A 21,536-nucleotide genomic window follows, 5' to 3' on the forward strand; every position below is an offset into this window, starting at 1 on the left:
ATCAGGGAGTGATCGGGGGGAGACACCGAGGGAATCAGGGAGTGATCGGGGGGAGACACCGAGGGAATCAGGGAGTGATCGGGGGGAGACACCGAGGGAATCAGGGAGTGATCGAGGGGCATTTGGGAGAGACCGGGGACAGCGAGGTCCGTGGAGTCCTGGGGCTGGTGACAGCAGCCTCACACCCAGAACCATGAGTCAGGCCCAGCCGCTGGCGAAGGAGAACAGGCGGCTCTCGAACAAGAGGAAATCCTCAGCAGCATCCAGCAGCAGCAGCACCCCAGGGCCAGCGGATAGCAGCAGGCGGTGAGTGAGTGGAAGCTGGGATAGGAGTCTGGAGCCGGGCTGAACACATTCTTCACCGATTCCCATCTCTTTCGGTGTAGTGACAATAATACTAATCATTCCATACAAGTACACCTTGATTGAATACAAAGCAGAAGCAATTAAATAAACACCTCAATTTGGTCATAACTTTGCTTAATATATGATTGAAAACTTCCCTGTACTCGTGTGCTTTCGTACTTGAGTGCAAGAGACAATAAAGTCTAAATAATACAAATTCTTAATATAAATGTTATCTTAACATAGCTCAATAAATTTTAATTTTACACATTTATTCTTTTAAATCTTTTGGATTTTTTGACATTTTTCAAGTTAAGGATGTGGGAGCTTAGTTACTGAAATAAATGCTTCTGTCAATTTTTCATTGAAGCTGAAGTTGCTTGTCCGCATGATTGATTTTGGTTGAATTTGATTCATTGTAATGCATCTAGGACGCACTTTGTTATTGTCGAATTGATGTTCTGGGAAACGTTAGCCTTATTACGTGCCATCGTTTGTACCACATTGCTATTGTCCATGCCAAAAATGAATTTGTTAGTTATCATAACTTTGTATTCACACTCTCCCTACAGTCTATATACTCCCATAAAATTATCAGTAGTGATTGTGAAAAATCATGTACATAATAATGTGATAGCCTTGTGATTTCAACATCAATAATTTATATGGTGTCTTTAATGTCATGAAGCAATCAAAAATACTTTGTAGAAGCATTATGAATAAACATTTGACACCAAGCCACATAAGGAGATATTAGGCCACGTAGTGTCATACAGATATACAGTATGCAAACAGACCCTTCTATCCAACTTGTCCATGCCAGCCAGATACTTTAAGTTAATCCAGTCCCATTTGCCTGCATTTTGCGATATCCCTCTAATCCATTCCTATTCATATACCTACCCAGGTGTCTTTTAAATGCTGTAATTGTACCGGCGCCCAACACCTCCCTCTGGCAGCTTATTTCAATACCCACCACCCTCTGTGTGAAAACGTTGCCCCTTTAATCCCTTTTAAATCTTTTCGCTCTCAACATAAATCTGCACCCTCTAGTTTTGGACTCCCCTACCCTTGAAAAGACCTTGACTATTCACCCTATCCATATCCCTCATGATTTTACAAACTCCCTAAAAGGTCACCCCTCAGCCTCTGATGCTTCAGAGAAAATAGCTCCAGTCTATTCTGCCTCTCCCTGTAGCTCAAACTCTCCAACTAAGGCAACATCCTTGTAATTTTTTTCTGAACTCTTTCAAGTTTACAACATCTTTCCTATAGCAGGGAGACCAGAATTAAATGCAGTATTCCAAAAGTGGCCTAATCAATGTTCTGCACAGCCACAACATGACTTCTCAACTCCTATACCCAATGCACTGACCAGTAAAGGCTCACATAACAAATGCTTTCTTCGCTATCCTGTCTACTTGCAAGTCCAGCTTCAAGGAACTATGAACCTTCACCCCAAGGTCTCATTTTTCAGCAACACTCCCCAGGACCTTACCATTAAGTGTACAAGTCCTGCACTGATTTACCTTACCAAAATGCAGCACCTCACATTTACCTAAATTAAACACTATCTGTCAGTCCCTGGCCCATTTGTCCATCTGAGTTGAAACTTTATTGCTGGAACAGCACAGCAGGTCAGGCAGCATCCAGGGAACAGGAGATTCGACGTTTCGGGCACAGGCCCTTCTTCAGGGCCTGTGCCCGAAACGTCGAATCTCCTGTTCCCTGGATGCTGCCTGACCTGCTGTGCTGTTCCAGCAATAAAGTTTCAACTTTGATCTCCAGCATCTGCAGACCTCACTTTCTCCTCCATTTGTCCATCTGATCAAGGTCCCATTGTACTTTGAGGTAACCTTCTTGGCTGTCCACTGCACCACCAATTTTGGTGCCATTTGCAAAGTTACTAACCATATCCCCTATATTCACATCTAAATCATTTATATTGCGTTAAGAAGGAACAGACCCAGCACTGATCCTTGCAGCACACTGCTGGTAACAGGCATCCAGTCCAAAAAGCAACCTTCCACCACCACTCTCTCTCTCTCTCCTACTTTCAAGCCAATTTTGTGTCCAAATGGCTGGTTCTCCCTGTATTTCATGTGATTTAATCTTGCTAACAAGTCTACCATGCAGAACCTTGTTGAACGCCTTACTGAAAACCATATGGACAATGTCCGCTGCTCTGCCTTCATCGATCTTTTTCATCACTTCTTCCAAAAACTCAATCAAGTTAGTGAGACACAATATCCCATGCACAAAGTCATGTTAACTATCCCTAATCAGTCCCCGCCTTTCCAAACACAGTACATGTAAATCCTGTCCCTCAGAATCCCCTCCTACAACTTACCCACCACTGACGTCAGGCTGACCAGTCTATAGTTCCCTCGTTTTTCCTTACCACCTTTCTTAAATATTGGAACCTCCAGGCTTCTGGCACCTCATCCCTGGCTATCCATGATACTAATATGCTGAATAGTATGGCCATTTTAAGGCAGTGTTTTTTCCCTTTTGTGAAAACCATTGTAGTTTGTGGAATCTCCAGGTATTAAAATTAGATAAAATTTGCAAATTAGCAGTCCTTTTTTTCAGTCACTATCATTGCTGTCCCGTAGGGTCAAGTGGATTCTTCAGTTTGGTTATAATTACATACTAAAAAGAATTTTACAATTTTTTAAAAGAATCTTGGAGCTTTCCATGGTAGATGGTGAAATTTGAATTCAGTTTTAAAAAGTGGGAATAAGAATCTAGTGATTGAATCAAATTTATTGTCACGTGTACCAAGGCACAGTGAAAAGCTTTGTCTTGCAAGCAACACAGGCAAATCACAGAGTTAAATAGCATAGATAGTAAATAATAGGTAAACAGCGGCAGAAACAAAAACACAAGTAGAGGCGAATGTTAAGAGTTGTGAGTCCATTCAGTATTCTAACTCTTTCAAAACCAGCTGGTGAGTGTGTTCAGGCTTCTCTACCTTCTCCCCAATGGGAGAGGTTGTAGAAAAGCATTGCCGGGGTGGGATGGATCTTTGAGAATGCTGGCAGCCTTTCCTTGACAGCGGGCTGGTAGATGGATTCTATAGATGGGAGGTTGGCCTTTGTGATTGTCCGGGCTGAGTTCACCACTCTCTGTAACCATTTCCGATCTTGAACGCCATACTAGGTAACGATACGTCCAGACAGAATGCTTTCGATGGCACACCTATAAAAGTTGACAAGGGTATTCGCCGTCATGCCAAATTTCCTCAGCTGCCTGAGGAAGAAGAGACGTTGTTGTGCCTTTGTAACCAGTTCATCCACATTAAGATCCCAAGAAAGCTTGTTGTGGATGACCATTCCCAGGAACTTGACACTCTCCACTCGTTCCACCTCTGTGTAGGGGGGCATGAGTAACATCCTGCCAAAAGTCAATAATGAGTTCCTTGGTTTTGCCGGTATTGAGAGCTAGGTTGTTCTCAGTGCACCATGTTTCCAGGTCTTCCACCTCCCATCTGTAGTCTGTTTCGTCGCCATCTGAGATTCGACTGATGATGGTGGTGTCATCAACGAACGTGGGAATGGCATTAGTCTGGTATTTGGCGATGCAGTCATGGGTATACAGTAGTACAGTAGGGGGCTGAGTATGCATCCCTAGGCGGTTCCAGTGTTGAGTGTTAGTGAGGATGAAATATTGTCCCCAGTCTTCAGTGATTATGGCCTGTGGGTCAGGAAACTGAGGATCCAGTTGCAAAGAGTGGAGCTTAGTCGGAGATCACTAAGTTTTGTAATCAGTCTCGAGGGGATAATAGTGTTGAAGGCTGAACTGTAGTCCATGAGTAAGATTCTTACGTAGCTGTTCTTGGTGTCAAAATGTTCCAGGGAGGAGTGAAGGGCAAGTGATATGGCATCTGACATGGATCTGTTGGTCCAAAAGGCAAATTGGGGTGGGTCAAGAGTAATGGGGAGGCTGGAGTTGATTAATATCATGACCAGCCTTTCAAAGCACTTCTTGACCACCGAAGGGCCACTGGGTAGTAGTCATTGAAACATGCTGCATGAGCCTTCTTACTAACAGGGATCATGTTGGGCCTCTTGAAACAGGCAGGGATAGTGGCCTACTGCAGGTAGAGGTTGAAAATGTCCGAGAAGACCTCTGCCAGTTGATCTGCACATGCTTTGAGTGCACGGACTGATACTCCATCTGGTGCCATCGCTTTCCTTGGATTCACACGAAGGAAAGCTGATCTGACCTCTGATGAAGTGACTATTGGGATAGGTTCATGATGATAATGAAACCATTGCTGATTGTCATGAAAAAAGCCATCTGGTTTACTAAAGTCCTTTAGCAAAGGAAATCTCTATCTTTACCCAGTCTACATGTGATTCCAGATCTACAGCAATGGCATTGACTCTCATCTGTCCTCTGGGCAATTCGGGATGGGCAATGAATACTGACCTGGCCAGTGACGTTCACATCCCATGAACAAATTTTGTATTTATTCACTCAAAGCTTGGTTCTCTATTTGAATACTGTCTCCTCCTGCTGCTTGGCTTTTCTTTATTTGTATTTTAATACTCTTGGTGTAAACAAATTGAACGAAATGGAAAAGACTTCAGACAGCCCATCGCCATATTCATTACAATACAAGCAACTAATTAATTTTTTGACACCTTTTTGCTATGTTACCTTTAAACTAAAGTTTACCAGAATTGGATACAAACAGCTACCAAGCCCCAGAAATTAAAGTTCAGTGAAATTATCAAAGAAAGCTAAATAAACAGCAATGACTTATACTTAAGTGGTGCCTTCATCATAATACTATAGAATGTCCTTCATATGTGTTATGAAACAAAATATGATACTAAGTCAAGTAACGATGACCCAAAAGATGTTCAAAGACATTTTAAGGAGTGTCTTAAAGGAGAAAAGTGAGGTTGAGAGGTGGAGAAGCTGATGGAAGGAATTCTAGAACTTGAGGATGAACACACACTTTCAGGGGTGCTGGTGACAAAATTAAGGATGAACTGTTTCAATGACAGTATTCTTCAATAAAAAGCTGAGGTTTTGTTACTTCAGAAACAGTTGCACAATGCTGCCTCATGTCATACATTAGCCATAAGTTGGTATGCTCATTGAGATGTATCAAAATTCGAAAAGCAGGAAAATATGGATTAAGTCATACACAGCAAAACTGGTAAACTGGGCAACAAAATTTACATTGCATATTATCAATGTCACTGTTGCAGGCAAATTTGTTTTTAGAAATCAAAAATGTTGACTGGTCTCTTGTTTATATACAAGCATTGAGCTTGCATTCTGGCCAACCGATATATTAAGCAACAGAACCTGATGTATTCACAACAAGACTGGAGATTCATATGTGCCATATTGATGCCCAAGAGTGCATTGGTTCACAAGGCCTTGACTCAGATAAACCTTAGGTGGTGCAAATAGATTATTTTGGGAAAAAGGCAGCTTCACAAATTATCAGAAAACAATGAACTAGGAATATAAACCTTTAAAATAAGGATAGAGATGTTGCTAGCAAGATCAGCATTTGCTTCCCATCTCTAATTATTCTTAAGAAAGTTGTGGTAAGTTGTCTTTTTTGATCTGCTACAATCCATGTGATGTAATTACATGCAAAGGGCAATAAATGGGAGTGAGGAGGTGGGGATCCAGGATTGTACTCAATGAAAACAAAGAAATGGCAATATAGTTCCAGATCAGGATGGTGAATGACATGGAAAAGAACTTGTAGGTGATAGTTGTGCCCTTTACCTTGACTGCTACCTCTGGCATCTTGTATCTGCCATGTGTTTCTGTATGTGGTACAGATTATGGATTGTTTAAGGTAGTTTGCTACCATCCTGCTTTATCCATAATCCATATATAGACCAGACTAGTCCACATGGGATAGTCATAAATGGAACCTGTTTTAATTAATATGCTGCTTGCTAGAGATCCAAGGTGGCAGTGGTCTGAGTGGTCTGTGCTGAGTTCTGTGCCATACTCCCTGGCAAGGTGGACCTTTACCCGCCTCGTTAACCACCCCAGGAGAAAAAATTGCTAATGTAAACTTACTGAACATCTTACTGCTAAAATTGTGGTTTGACAATTTTAAGACCAGGATGAAAACAAATAAAGGAAAGGGGCCTAAAGGAGTGCAGCAGGCAGGGCACTCCCATACTGCATCAGGGGTGTCTGTGGACATTGCTCAAACACCCAGGGCGGCCCCTTTGGATTTGCTGCAGCAGCAGTTACTCTTGGAGTTTGGCAAACTCCAAGAAAAGATTGAAGCAGTGGTGGAACCACTATCTGCCATGCTGAAAGAGCATGAGCAGGATATTCAAATGTCAGACCAAAGAGCAGAGGCAGTGGATCTGAGGATCGCGGCATCGGAGACCATGGCGGAGGTCTCAGGAGGAAGGACCCAAACAATGGAAGACCAGGTTCGGGTCCTTCAGGACCTAATGAATGACCAGGAAAACACAAGTAGAAGAAAGATCTTACGGCTTGTGGGTCTTCCGGAACGCGAGGAAGGCGAAGAGCTTGTTGATTTCCTGGAGAAGTGGCTCCCAAAGTTCCTGGGCCTGGAGTTGGAGTTGGGTCTGTTGAGTGTGGAGAGGGCCCACCGGATCGCAATGCACAGGTCCAGGCCAGACCTGCGCCTCCGCGCGGTTCTAGTGCGACTCCTGCATTATAAATGATTTGGATGTGAGCATAAGAGGTATAGTTAGTGAGGTTACAGAACAAAGAGACCTTGGACTGCAGGTTCATAGCTCCGTGAAAGTAGAGTCGCAGGTAGATAGGATAGTGAAGAAGACATTTGGTATGCTTTCCTTTATTGGTCAGAGTATTGAGTACAGGAATTGGGAAGTCATGTTGCAGCTGTCCAGGACATTAGTTAGGCCACTGTTGGAATATTGCTTGCAATTCTGGTCTCCTTCCTATAGGAAAGATGTGAAACTTGAAAGGGTTCAGAAAAGATTTACAAGAATGTTGCCAGGGTTGGAGGATGTGAGCTACAGGTACAGGTTGAATAGGCTAGGGCTGTTTTCCCTGGAGCGTCAGAGGCTGAGGGGTGACCTTATAGAGGTTTATAAAATCATGAGGGGCATGGATAGGGTAAATAGACAAGGTCTTTTCCCTGGGGTGGGGGAGTCCAGAACTAGAGGGCATAGGTTTAGGGTGAGAAGGGAAACATATAAAAGGGACCTAAGGGGCAACCTTTTCATGCAGAAGGTGGTACATGTATGGAATGAGCTGCCAGAGGAAGTGGTGGAGGCTAGTACAATTGCAACAATTAAAAGGCATCTGGATGGGTATATGAATAGAAAGGGTTTGGACGGATATGGGCCGGGTGCTGGCAGGTGGGACTAGATTGGGTTGGGATATCTGGTCGGCATGGACAGGTTGGACCAAAGGGTCTGTTTCCATACTGTACATCTCTATGACTCTAAAGAGAAACAGTTAGTGATTGAAACAGCAAGAAGACTGGAAAGAGTTTCACAGGCTTTAATGCACAAAAGCTCAAAAATAATGTTTTTTCAGGACTTTTCAGGAACCATAATTAAGAAGAGAAGGGCATTTGATGCAGTTAAGAGAAAATTAAGGGATCTGAACATTCAATATACCTTGAGGTACCTGGCTGTGTCGCGTTTCATTCATGGAGAGACGGATTAGAATTTTGATGCAGCACAAAAGGCGAAGGACTTTGTGAATTCTCTGATTAAAGGACTCAGGTCAAGGTGGGGGTTGGGGGGAGGAGCATCATTGCAGACAATGGTACAGTTTTTAAAAAATTTTCTTTTGCCCCTTCTTTTCTCCTATCTCCCCGTTTTTTGTGGTTGTCAGCTTTATACGTACTGCCTTGATATAAAACCAGAATGATTTAGTGTATCAGTCAGTTGAGTTATTATCTGGGGCCTTTTGTTTACTGCTGTCCTTTTGGTTTTGGATTGGGGGTGGCTATACCTCTGGTTAAGTTGTATGGAGAAGAGGTGTGGGTGGCGGGGTGGGAATGGGCATACATTGTTAACTCTCAGAATGTAAATAACATGATTTTTTTCATCTGTGAATTGCCTGGGGCTACGGCACGGCCTCAGCTTGAAGGAGCCAGGATGGTAGCAAGGATTGGGAGGAGTGCCCCCTATGAGCAAGCAGGGTGATCTCTAGTGAATTGTAGGGATTTTGGGTGTTTGCTTGAGTTAAATGTAGTGATTAGTTTTTGAGTTGTAGTGGTTTTTGTAAGAGTCGTTTTTAGACTTTACAGAGTTAATGTAATGCTCGTCGCACCTCAGATAAACGTCCTCCTCCTGGGAAACTATTGGCTGCCCTGCATGACCATGGCTAATGATTTGTTCAGGTGATGCACCTGGAATGTAAAAGGGAACCTTTCTCCTATTAAAGGAAAGATGGTGCTGTCAAGCCTTGGGAAGGAAGGGGTGGACACCGCCCTGCTGCAAGACACATTTAACTGATAAGGAACATCTGAAATTGCGGCAGGGAGTATGATAGGGTATTCTTCTCATCCTTTAGCTCCAAGGGTAGAGGTGTGGCTATTCTGGTAAGAAGGAACCTCCCTTTCCAGGTTACTGAGCAAATTAAGGATAAACATGGACAGTTCATCATTCTTAATGCTGTAATACATGGAGAAGAGTATGGCATCCTGAATGTGTATTGTCCCCTGGTGTGCTCTCTTAAATTTCTAATTGATGCAGTGACTAAACTAATGAGTCTTGGGGTGTGTCGCACAATCATAGGAGGGGATTTTAATCGCCTAATAGATCCCGAGGTAGACAGCATGCCAAGGGGCCCAGCAGGTACGCCCGCGCAATCTAAGCAGTTGATGGACCTGTGTGAGGAGTTGGGATTAGTGGATGTGTGGAGGCACCTTCACCCTAATGGAAGAGACTTACTTTCTATTCCAACCCACACAAGTGCCACACGGAAATTGACATGTTTTATTCCATCAGATTGTTTGGACAGAACATTGGCATGCAAAATTGGGAATATAGCTGTCTATATGCGTCAGTGTATTTAGATGTTAAAATCAAGGGTGGTGGAATGGATGCATGACACTAGCGCATGGACCCATTCCTGTTAAGGGATAGCAAATTTGTTGAGTACATCACAAGAGAGTTCAGGGTCTTCTGGATTATCAACATGGGTATGGCCAGTGATCGGGCAATACTTTGGGAAGCCAATAAGGCATGTTTAAGAGGCCTGATTATTTCATGTTCAATGACTAGAAGGCAGCAGAGGGAGGAGCAACAACGGATGCTGGGGACTCGGCTGCAGATAGCTGAGGAAATATATTATAATAGGCCTTCATAGGTCAAGCTGCAACAGGTCACAACCTCCGGGCTGCTCTCGACTCATTGCAAGCACAGATGGCAAAAAAAAGGTGTCCTTTGCTGAACAAAGATTGTTTGAATTTGGAGATAAGCCAGGTAGATATCTGGCATATCTGGCTAGAAAGAAAAATGCTTCCCAATCCATTATGTCTGTTAGACAGAAGGGTGGCACAGTTACCCGTGAGTTGAAGAAGATCAGTGTTAGATTTAGGGAATCCTTTGCAGAGTTATATTGGTCAGAGGGAGACAAACATGGTGCAGCAAGAATGCAGTCTTTTTTTTGAGAACCTGGACCTCCCCAGTATAAACGTGGAACAGGTTTCCCTGTTGAATGCACCTATGATGGAACAGGAGATGCAGGAAGTAATAAAGCATCTCCAGGGTGGCAAAGCACCGGGGCCAGATGGATTCCTAAGTGAATTCTATAAGGAATTCATAAATGTGTTGGTGGAACCAACTCTGGGGATGTATAGCTATTCATATGCACAGGATTGTCTTTCGCCCTTTCGTAGGGAGGCTAATATCTCCCTCATTTTAAAGAAGGAGAAAGACCCCAAAAAATGTGCTTCATACAGACCAATTTCACTGTTGAATGTAGATTTTAAAATTCTATCCAAGATGCTGGCCCTGAGGTGGAAAAGGTGTTGCCCTATATTATGAAAGAAGATCAGACGAGTTTTGTCAAGGGCCATAGCTCCGCCAACAATATCAGGAGGGTACTGAACATAGTGCAGGTATGCCAGCAAAGATTGGTCCCAGGTTTGGTGGGACATTTGACATTTGACCAGATAAAATGGCCGTACCTGTTTGAGGTCCTAGAGCGCTTTCGTCTGAGGGGAGCCTTTGCCAGATGGGTGCCGGTATTATGAGCCTAAGGCAGCAGTCATCACAAACGGCACCAAGTCAGATAACTTTAATATTGGGAGAGGTAGTCGACAGAGGTGTCCTCATTTACTGCTGTTATTTACCTTGGCAATTGAGCTGTTAGCTGAGGCTATCAAGAGGGATCCTGAAATAGTGCGCCAGGGGTGGGAAGGGGGGAGCATAAGATCACCCGATATGCTGATGATGTCCTTTTGTTCTTGACCAATGGAGGAGTCTATTCCTCGATTGATTCTCGAAGGATGGAATGCAGTTCCCGTTTAGATGGTCGTCAAAAGGTTTTTTGTATTTGGGAATTTTTATTGCCCCTCCCTTCCACCAGCTGTATAAAGCTAACTATGTACAACTACTGGAGAGAATAAAACAGGATTTGCAGCAGTGGGAGGGATTACTGTTATCAAGGTTAGGCCAAATGGCCCTGATTAAAATGAATGTTCTTCCTCACCTGTTGTACCCGATGAGAATGCTACCACTGTTGCTACCCAGACGAGTATTACAGAGGCTCAATGGTTGGCTAGGTTCTTTTATTTGGTGTCGCAGGCACCCCCTAATTAAATTGACCAAATTGCAGCTCTCTCAGGATAAGGTGGGGGTGGACCTTCCGGACTTGAAGAAATATTAAATAAGCACTTTGTTAGCAAAAGTGGGTGACTGGGTATGGGGAGATTCGGAGTCAATTCAGCTTGATGTTGAAGCCTCACAGAAAATATATCCCATAGTTTGATTATTTTTCATGGATAAAATGAAATCTGTGACCGAGCAGTGTAAGAGTCCAATCATTTTAAATACATGAAAGCCTGGAGGATAATGAGGCAAGATGAAGGCAATTGGCTTCACACCTTGTCTTTTACCCCTTTAGTGGGAGCTCAAGGATTTAAACCTGGGGCAATGGACTCCAGCTTTAAGTCATGGGAGAATAAGGGAATCTCTTGTTTGGGAGATTTATTCGAGGGGGAGATCTTGATGCAATTTAGTCAGCTAAGTCAGAAATATGGATTGTCTAACAGGGACCTTTTCCGGTACTTTCAGACAAGGGATTATATACAAAGGAAGGCCATGCTCCTGATTCAGTTTTACAAGTCAGACGTGGAGGAAAGAGTTCTCCAGTGTCCGGTCGCTCTTTCAGTTAGAACTTTGTATCATTTACAGAAGGGACGTGCCTTAGGGGACGTGGAGGGACTCTGTAGGGCGTGGAATCGGGAGCTAGAAGAGGATATTTCATTGGAAGTATAGGAAGATATATGGGAAAATGTAAGGAAAATTTCAATATGTAACAAAGTGCAGGCCATGTAATTGATGATTTTACACAAGGCTCATAAGGTGCCAGAGAGGCTAGCTAAGTTCAGGAGAGGAGCATCACAAAGGTGTCCCAAATGTAAAATTAGTATAGGCACTCTTACACATTGCTACTGATTATGTTGTAAGATCCAGAGATACTGGAGTGCTATAGTAAGGGAGCTGAAGGACATCCTGGGGATTGAAGTTAAAATGGATCCAGTATTTCTTCTGGGGTTGCCAAATTTGCCCTCTCTGGGGGAACACAGGAAGACACTGTGTAACATTCTTACCCACTGTGCAAGAAAGAACATTTTAATGAATTGGACATTGGAAAAACCCCGAGGTCTTACAGGGTGGCGTGGGTTGGTAATGGAGCATCTCCCCCGAGACTACCTCACAAATATGGTGCACCACAAAACGGAGTAGTTTTACCAAGACGTGGCAACCCTTCCTAAATTATATTTACCCATACTCATCAGTAATATTAATTAGGGCCATGGTATAGCCGTGGGAATCAGTCTGGGCGCCGTGGGACCCTGGGAGGAGGAGGCTGGGGGAAAAAATATGGGTACAATGACTGGTGTTCCCAGGGATGGGAGGCTCAGTGGTGCTGTGGTGAGTGAAATAGAATAAAGTAATGTTAAACAATTTAATTTAAGTCAATTTGAATTCAGTTTAATTTAAATTTTATTTAATTTGTTTGTAGTTTAGTTTAAGTAGATACGTTTATTCTGATAGAATAGTAGGTAGTTCATTATTAATAGTATCGCAATATGACATTGTTGTACTGCTTCAATCTTTCTGTATTTTGGCATTGTTCTTTTTGAAATATAGATGTTTTGTAAAAGATTTGAAAAAGTTTGTAATAAAAATATTTATTAAAAAATGCTGCTTTCTTGCATGATAGCAATAAGTACATTTTACATTATTAGTCAAGCAAAATTATTCAGGACTCTTGTAAACTCTACAGAACACATCTATTTCCTTTGAAGTCCAGTGTAGAACATTCAGCCTCCACCCAAAGACTATGTGGTATCAACAGATTGTTGAAATTGAGTTTGTTCTACCAGAAGCATTTTTTTCAAAATCATTACCTGGTTCACATACAATTGCTGCATTTGTCTTGTTCAGTGCTGGAGATTGTAGGTTTGACAAGTACTGTTGAAAGAGCCTTGGTGAGTGATGTAGTGCATCTTGTACATTGTATGCAATGCTCCAGTTGTGTGCCAGCGACGAAGGGAGTGAATATTTAACATGGTGACTGGGGTGCTAATTAAACAGGATGCTTTGTCCTTTGGATGTTGTTGAGTTTCATGGGTTTTTGGAGCTGGACTCCTCAAGGCAGAGTGAGAGTTTTACATTACATTCCTATTATGTTCTTTGTAAGTTGTGGTATATTTTCCCATTCTCCAAATCTGGGGAGCTTTCTTTCTAAACTATTAGCTTGGCATTTTTAAAATGTTGCTGAACTAGTTGATCTCTACTAAGGTCAGAGACCACATATTATAAATGTAACAGTTCTCTTAGATACTTGAGAAAGCATTAGTTGTGATTAGATATAAGTTCTCTTTCTTCTGTGAAGTGGGCCCATATATGGTACTATGACTCTGCTCAGAATGGTCATTAAGTGTACCAAAACAAGTAGGCCCAGAAGAGATCCCATTGCAATCCTTTGTTTACCTTGTTTATTAAACTATGACACTTACCTTTAAAAACAGCTTGACGAAGTTCACTTTTCATATGGCTCAATAGCTGATTATATTTGGATCAATAAAACATCTTGGTTCGGTAGCACAACATGTTGAAATACTTTTGTTTGCCCACAAACCCACCAACACACTAAAATAGCAGCTAATGAACTTGAAAGACCCTATACAGACACCAAGCAAAACTACTGTCATTCACAAAATGCCTATCAAGAACTGTAACAAGCACCACATTGGACAAACAGGCAGAAAACTATCCACCAGGATACATGAACATCAACTAGCCACAAAACGACATGACCCTCTCTCATTAGTATCCTTACATACAGACAAGGAAGGACACCACTTCGACTGGGACAACACATCCATCCTATGACAAGCCAAACAGAGACACACATAAGAATTCCTAGAAGCATGGCATTCCAACCGAAACTCTATCAACAAACACATCGAGTTTGACCCTATCTACCACCACCTGAGAAAAAGAACAGGAAATGACATCACCAACCCAAAGAAATCCAAACATATAAATAGAAAGCAAGAATTATCAGCAGTGCTTTGCCCAGAGGCCCATTGAAGATGTCACCTAGTAGGGTAACGAAACGTCTGGAAATGAACATCCAGCTCAGTGAGCAAACCTACATCCAGAACCTCAACCTGAGCTACAAATCTTCTCAAAACTTGCTAAGGTACATCACAGAAACAGGTCCTTCAGTTCACCGCATTTGAGCTGAACATGATGCCATTCTAAACCACTCCCATCTGGCTGCACATGCTGTATATTCCTTTATTCCCTGCATGTTCATGTGTTTGCCTAAATGCTTTTTAAGCTTTGCTATTGTATCTGCTTCTACCACTTGGCAAAGCCAGTGGCAGAGAGTATTTAACCTGATAAATGCGAGATGATGCAATTTATAAGAAGAAACAACAAGAACATATCCTGCTGGGTTACCTTGTAATAGTCAGAGATGGATGCTCAAAATGTTAACCGAAAATCAAATGCTGATTTGTGTCAGTTATCAGCTTCCAATCCACATGGCTGAAAATGAAGCTTTTAACCATTGGGTTCAACTTTCTTGAATTCATGTAGTCTTTACATTACTGTGGTGTGATGATCCCAGCTGCTAGTGCTAAAGGACAAGTCAGATTCCAGAGTAAGACCTGGCTGAATTGCAAAAGCAAAACATTTGGTAACTTTGTTTATTGTCATAGTAAAATGCTGAACATATTTTCTGTGCTTTTAACAAAGAACATAAAGATTTATTGAGGAAAAAAGAAAACATAAGCTAGTTAAAACATTAATATTACAAATATCAGAGAGAAAGATTGAAACCTTTCTTGCACTGAATACCAATCTTATTGATGCTTGAACTTCAGTGAAGGATCGCCGGTTTACATTTTAAAGTTCTTTGATTCACGTAGAATGGCTGTAACCAGTTTCTTCTCTGCAAATGTCTGAAGTTACTCAATTCTATTTCTTTCGCTGATGGTTCAAGACCCTAAAACAAACCGTTAACACAGTTCACTCGCTCCTTAACATGTGTTCTTTAACCTAATGCATTTAGTGGCCTTGAAGGATGTCTTCCTGTCTGGCACCTTAAGACCTTATGTTTCTAGAGCTCATCTCTTACTAAGTCATTCAGATTGTTTCTTCTTCTCTGACTGGTTTTGGAGACTGTTAATGAATGATCTAAAACAAACATGCACCTCCTGGACAGAGAGATATAGAGATGTACAGCATAGAAACAGACCCTTCGGTCCAACCTGTCCATGCTGACCAGATATCCCAACCCAATATAGTCCCACCTGCCAGCACCCGGCCCATATCCCTCCAAACCCTTCCTATTCATATACCCATCCAGATGCCGTTTAAATGTTGCAATTGTACTAAGATCCATCACTTCCTCTGGCAGCTCATTCCATACACGTACCACCCTCTGTGTGAAAAAGCTGCCCCTTAGATCTCTTTTATATCTTTCCCCCTTACCCTAAACCTATGCCCTCTAGTTCTGGACTCCCCCACTCCATGGAAAAGGCTTTGTCTATTGATCCTACCTATGCCACTCATGATTTTATAAACCTCTATAAGGTCATCCCTCAGCCTCTGACACTCCAGGGAAAACAGCCCTATCCTATTCAACCTCAGTTATCTTTGCTATCTTTGTTAAAGGAAGCTTATTTGTGTATCTTCAGCATTGACCACATTGTTGCTAGGCCTCAGTGTTGAAACTTTAATTTTTTCTATTACTTTTGGTTTGGTGTTGTGAACTGAGAGCTTAAGATGACCTTTGGACTGTAAGCAGAAACTTTTTTTTAAAAACAGAAACACATATCAGTTTGTTTGTTATGTGGTCAGGCCAGGAAGTTCAACTCAAGTTGATTCTTGTTCAAAGGAAAGTAGACTTTTTGGGTTCCCGAAATGCAGGATGCTTAAACAGACAGCAGATATTTGAATGTCACTGGGGTCTGTCAGTGAAACCAGTGTTAACCAGTCTAATAAAGAGAATGTTTAAAAAAAAAGAGGAGTCAAAGTTTGAACTATGTTTAAGTCAAGGAGTGTGTCTGCCAAAACTACAGATAGGAGATCTACTTGCTCTCTAGTTATTCTCCCATTGTCAGTTTATTGAAAGTTTGGAGAATAGAATCTCAGTTACAAGTATTAACTTAATATTTCTCAGAGGGAAAACTGAGGACTGAAGATGCTGGAAACTAAAGTTTAGATCAGAGTGGTGCTGGAAAAGCATAGCAGGTCAGGCAGCATCTGAGGAGCAGGAAAATTGACGTTTCGGGCAAAAGCCCTTCATCGGAATATTTCTCAGAGCCAACTGGAAGCTATTTGCATTGGCCGATATCTACAGAAAACAAACAACATACAATCTCATGTGCCTGTGATATTACGGATTGTGGAAACTGCTTAAACGAACTGGCCAGTTACATATTCTTTACTTTTACTTAATTTATCCCTTAATTTTATCTGTCTGTCTATGTATGGGAGGGTGTTGGAATCAAAAGGGATTGAGTTTAAATCATAAACATTAATTAATTACCTTATCTTTGCTTCTGTTAAAGCTACTGTGTTACTAATAAATTATTCATTCTTTTGTTTAAGTTATAAACTTGGTGTCTAGTCTCAGTTATTCATGAAGTCTAGATAGTAATCGTTGTGGTCAATTTTGAGGGTCATTGAATCTTTTAATTTTACTGTTATGAATATGAGGATAGGGAAGCTGATTTGATTTCACAGTCTGTGTTGTAACAACAGCCCAATTTCTTTGCTCTCTTCTACATTATTTTCTAAAGCATTGAACTATTCATCTGAAGGGTTTTTAAAGCTTCATTTAAACACTCTTGAAAACAAATTTCCAGTCAACATAAGATTACTCTCAGAACTCAAAAATGTCCTTCCTTCTTAACTGTAGAAATACAAATCAAAGCCTTAGTAGTTCTGTCAACTTTAAAACCCAAGTTTCAAACAATAACATGTCAAGAAACTGCTTCACAACAGCTTACTCTAAATCTGTAGTTAATATCCAGATTTTGGTTCATACATTGGGTTTGATTCACCACTGGGTGAGCAGATGCTGAACAGTACTGTTCAGTGTAAACACAGAGTTTAACTTTATTTAAAACAGAAGTCCATGTATTCTCCTGGGCATAAAGAAATAACATCAATTTCCTTGTGAAAAAAAATTACAACACAGAAGGTGCCCACTCATCAATTACACAGGATTTATATGCAAATTGAACAGCCAAAGCAGCAGATTTAGCCGTGTAATCCCGCAACAAATTAATCAGATCAAAGCATTGCAGAGCTGCCGCATCCAGTTGTGAATGAGGACAATAAAACAATTAACAGGTGATAGGGCTGCACAAATATTCCCCCTTCTCAAAATGGGGCTGCCCATCATGTCAGTGCAAAATAAAAAGGCTGAAACTTTTGCAACCATCTTCAGCCAGAAACACCAAATGGATGATTTATCTGGGTCCCCAGCAGATGCCACTCTTCGGCCAGTTTAATTAATTCGACATGATATGAGGAAGTGGCTGACACTAACCATGCACTTGACAACAGGTTGGTTTTAGTATTTAAGATTTATCATCTTAGAGTCATACAGCACGGAAACAGACCTTCAGTCCGACTCGACCATGCCACCCAGACAGCCCAATCTGACCTAGTCCTATTTGACAGCATTTAGCCCATATCCCTCAAAACCTTTCTTGTTCATATACCCATCTTGATGCCTTTTAAATGTTGTAATTGTACCCACCTCTATCACTGCCTCTGGTGGCTCATTGTATACACACACCACCCTGCACATGAAAAAGTTACACCTCCTGTCCTTTTTAAATCTTTCTCCTCTCACCTTAAACCAATACCCTCTAATTTTGGACTCTCCGACTCTTGGAAAAGGAGCTTGGTTATTCAGCCTATTCATGCACCTCGTGATTTTATGAACTTCCACAAGATCACCCCTCAGCCTCCGACGCTCCAAAAAAAAGAGCCCGAACCTATTCAGCCTCTCCCAATAACACTAACTCTCCAGTCCCAGTAACATCCTTGTAAGACATTTTTGCACCCTCTCAAGTTTAACAAAATCCTTCCTATAGAATTATATGCATATTCTAAAAGTGCCTAACCAATGTCCTGTTCGGCCGCAATATGATATCCCGATTCCTATCCTCAATGTTCTGATCAATCAAGGCAAGTGTGCTTCTTCACCAACCTGGCAGAAGTGGGTACTGCAGACGCTGGAGATTAGAGTCAAGATTAAAGTGGTGCTGGAAAAGCACAGCAGGTCAGACAACATCCGAATAGCAGGAAAATTGACGTTTCGGGCAAAAGCCCTTGAGCTTTTGCCTGAAATGTTAATTTTCTTGCTCCTCGGATGCTGCCTGACCTGCTGAGCTTTTCCAGCACCACTCTAATCCTTATTCACCAACCTGTCTACCTGCAACTCCATGTTCAAGAAGCTATGCACCTGCACATCTAGGTCTCTTCGTTCAGCTACAGTCCCCATGGCCCTACCATTAACTGTATAAGCCCTATTCTGGTTTGCTTTACCAAAATGTAACATCTCGTATTTATCTAAATTAAGCACCAATGGCCATTCCTTGACCCACTGGCCCACCTGATCAAGGTCCCATTGTCCGCTGAGATAATCTTCTCCACTGTCTAGTACTCCACATCTTTTAGTGTCATCTGCAAACTTAACCATGCCTCCTATATTTGCATCCAGACCATTTATATAAATTACAAAAAGCAGTGGACCCAGTACAGATCCTTATGGCACACTGCTGGTCACAGGCCTCCAATCCAAAAACAACACTCTACCAACATCTTCTGTCTCCAACCTTCAAGCCAATTTTATATCCAAATAGCAAGTTCCCCTGGATCTCAAGTGATTTAATCTTACTAAACAGTCTACCATGCATAACCTTGCATCATATTTATACTTATAAATGTATTGTGGCGGTTCAGAGAGGGTTCATTTGACTGACACATCGGATGGGACGGTTACCTTGTAAGGAAAGATTGGACAGGGAGGGCACATACCCTTTGGCATTTCAAAAAGTGAGATGTACTCTTATTGAGACATCTAAGATCTTGAAGGGAGTTGACAGGATGAATACTGAAATGGTTTTCCACTTGTGGATGAGATTAGAACCACAGACATAGTTTAAAATTAAGGGTGCACCCATTAATGAAAAGAATGAAAGGAATGAAAAGAATTTTATTTTTTGATGAGGGTCATCTGTCTTTGGAACTTTCAGCAATAAGGTCTGAGTCTTTCAATATTTTTAAGATAGAGATAGATAGATTCTTCACAAGCAAAGGAATTGAAGGTTGTCATGGTTGGTAGAAAAATGATTTGAGGCTACCTTTGGATCTTACTAAATGGTACAGCAGGCTCAAAGGGGACAAATGGTGTACTCCTGCTCTTAATTCATATGTGCAGAACAGCTCTGTCCCCAGCCAAGCTATCCTTCTACAAACATAACATTGACATCTACACAACATCATGGAAAATTGCGTAGGTCTGTCACATTCACAAAAAGCAGAACAAATCCAATCTGATCAATAAACTACCCATCAGTCTACTGCCAATCATTATCAAAGTGGTGGGAGGTGTCTACAATGGTATAACTACTAATTAAATGCTTCGAGATAACTTGTTCCCCAGTGCTCACTTTGGTTTCTACCAAGGCCACTTGATTCCAGAGCACATTCTTCTACATGTTTTGCCCACGACTGTTGAACAGAATTGCAGAATTGAGGTGAGAGTGCCCTTAACATCAGGACAGCATTTGAATATGTGTTGCATCAAGGAGCCCTAGCAAAATTGAAGCCAATACAAATGAGAGGAAACTCTCCACTGCTGATGCCACCACAGCCCACCGCCATAACCCTCCTCAAAAAAGCCCTTTCCAGTCATTTCAAATCCTGGGAGTCACCATTGACCAGAAACTTAATTGCGTCAGTCGTGTAAACAATGTGGCTACAAGATGTTAGAATTTTACAGTATACTGAAAGCGAGGTAGTTCATTCTGTAGCAAGAGAAATTATGAAGGCTTGACGTATGGGTCAATTACTGCCAAATGAGATTAGTTTAATTTAGGATATCTGGTCAGCACAGACAAATTGAACCAAAGAGTCTGTTTCCATGCTGTACATTTCTATGACTCTGAGGCAAACATTAGCTGAGCTAGACTTATTTAGGCACTGGATAATCTTTAAAGAACTTTTATGTGATTTAAAGCAATTATACATTCCATTAAGGTACAAAATCTTAAAAATAGTCAGTCAACCAGAGCTAACAAAGGAAGCGCCGAATTGTGTAAGATTAAAAGAAAAGGCCACTAAGTTACCAGAAAAAGCATTATTCAGAGAATTGGAAGGGTTATAGGATACATCAAAGTGCTAAGAAACTGACAAGAAAGAGAAAAGTAGAATATGAATGCAATCTAGCAATAAACATAAAAGGCACTGTGGAAGTTTCGCTCTGTACACACAAAAAAAGTAATGTTTGGCCAAAACCAACATAGGTCCATTACAGGTAGTCAGCAGAATCTATAACGGGAAATCTTAAAAAAGGCAGAGAGGCTAAGTAATATTTTGGCTCTGATTTCATTGAGGAAGATACTAGATATCTTCCAGAGCTAGAAATCCAAGTAATTAGGGAGAATGAGTTGAAGGAAATTCACATTAGTTAGAAAATTGTAATGGAGAAATGAATGGGGCTGCAAGTTCATAAATCCCCAGGGCCTGATGGTCCAGAACATAGAACAACACAACGCAGAACAGGCCCTTTGGCCCTCGATATTGCGCCGACCTGGGAACTATTCTCAGCTTGTCCCCCTACACTATCCCAAAATCATCCATGAGCTTATCTAAGGATTGTTTAAATCTCCCTCATGTGGCTGAGTTGACTACATTAGCAGGTAGGGCATTCCATGCCCTTACCACTCTCTGCGTAAAGAACGTGCCTCTGACATCTGTCTTAAATCTACCACCCCTCAATTTGTAGTTATGCCCTTCGTACAAGCTGATGTCATCATCCTAGGAAAAAGTCTTTCTCTGTCTACCCTATTTAATCCTCTGATCATCTTGTATGTCGCAATCAAATCTCCCCTTAGCCTTCTTCTTTCCAATGAGAACAGACCCAAGTGTCTCAGCCTTTCCTCATAAGACCTTCCCTCCAGACCAGGCAACATCCTGGTAATTCTCCTCTACGCCTTTTCCAATGCTTCCACACCCTTCCTGTAATGGGGTAACCAGAACTGTACACAATATTCCAAGTGTGGCCGCACCAGCATTTTGTATAGTTGCAGCATGATATTGCGGTTCCAGAACTCAATCCCTCTACCAATGAAACCTAACACACTGTATGCCTTCTTAACAGCACTATCCACCTGGGTGGCAACTTTCAGGGATCTATGTATATGGAATCCAAGATCCCTCTGCACATCCACACTACCAAGAATCTTT

General features: G+C 41.7%; 1 protein-coding gene across 2 annotated transcripts in view; it reads left to right on the forward strand.

Annotated features, from left to right (window-relative positions):
- Positions 1-123: 123 nt before the first annotated feature.
- The window catches only part of net1 (neuroepithelial cell transforming 1), a 166,185-nt gene continuing 144,772 nt past the window's right edge, over positions 124-21,536 (forward strand). For both annotated transcript variants that reach the window (XM_043714079.1, XM_043714080.1), the window contains exon 1: positions 124-306. In XM_043714079.1, the coding sequence (XP_043570014.1) occupies positions 194-306 (113 nt within the window). In that variant the 5' untranslated portion in view covers positions 124-193. The remainder of the gene's footprint in view (positions 307-21,536) is intronic.

This window comes from Chiloscyllium plagiosum, chromosome 23, assembly GCF_004010195.1.
Source record: "Chiloscyllium plagiosum isolate BGI_BamShark_2017 chromosome 23, ASM401019v2, whole genome shotgun sequence".
Taxonomy (NCBI): Eukaryota; Metazoa; Chordata; class Chondrichthyes; order Orectolobiformes; family Hemiscylliidae; genus Chiloscyllium; species Chiloscyllium plagiosum.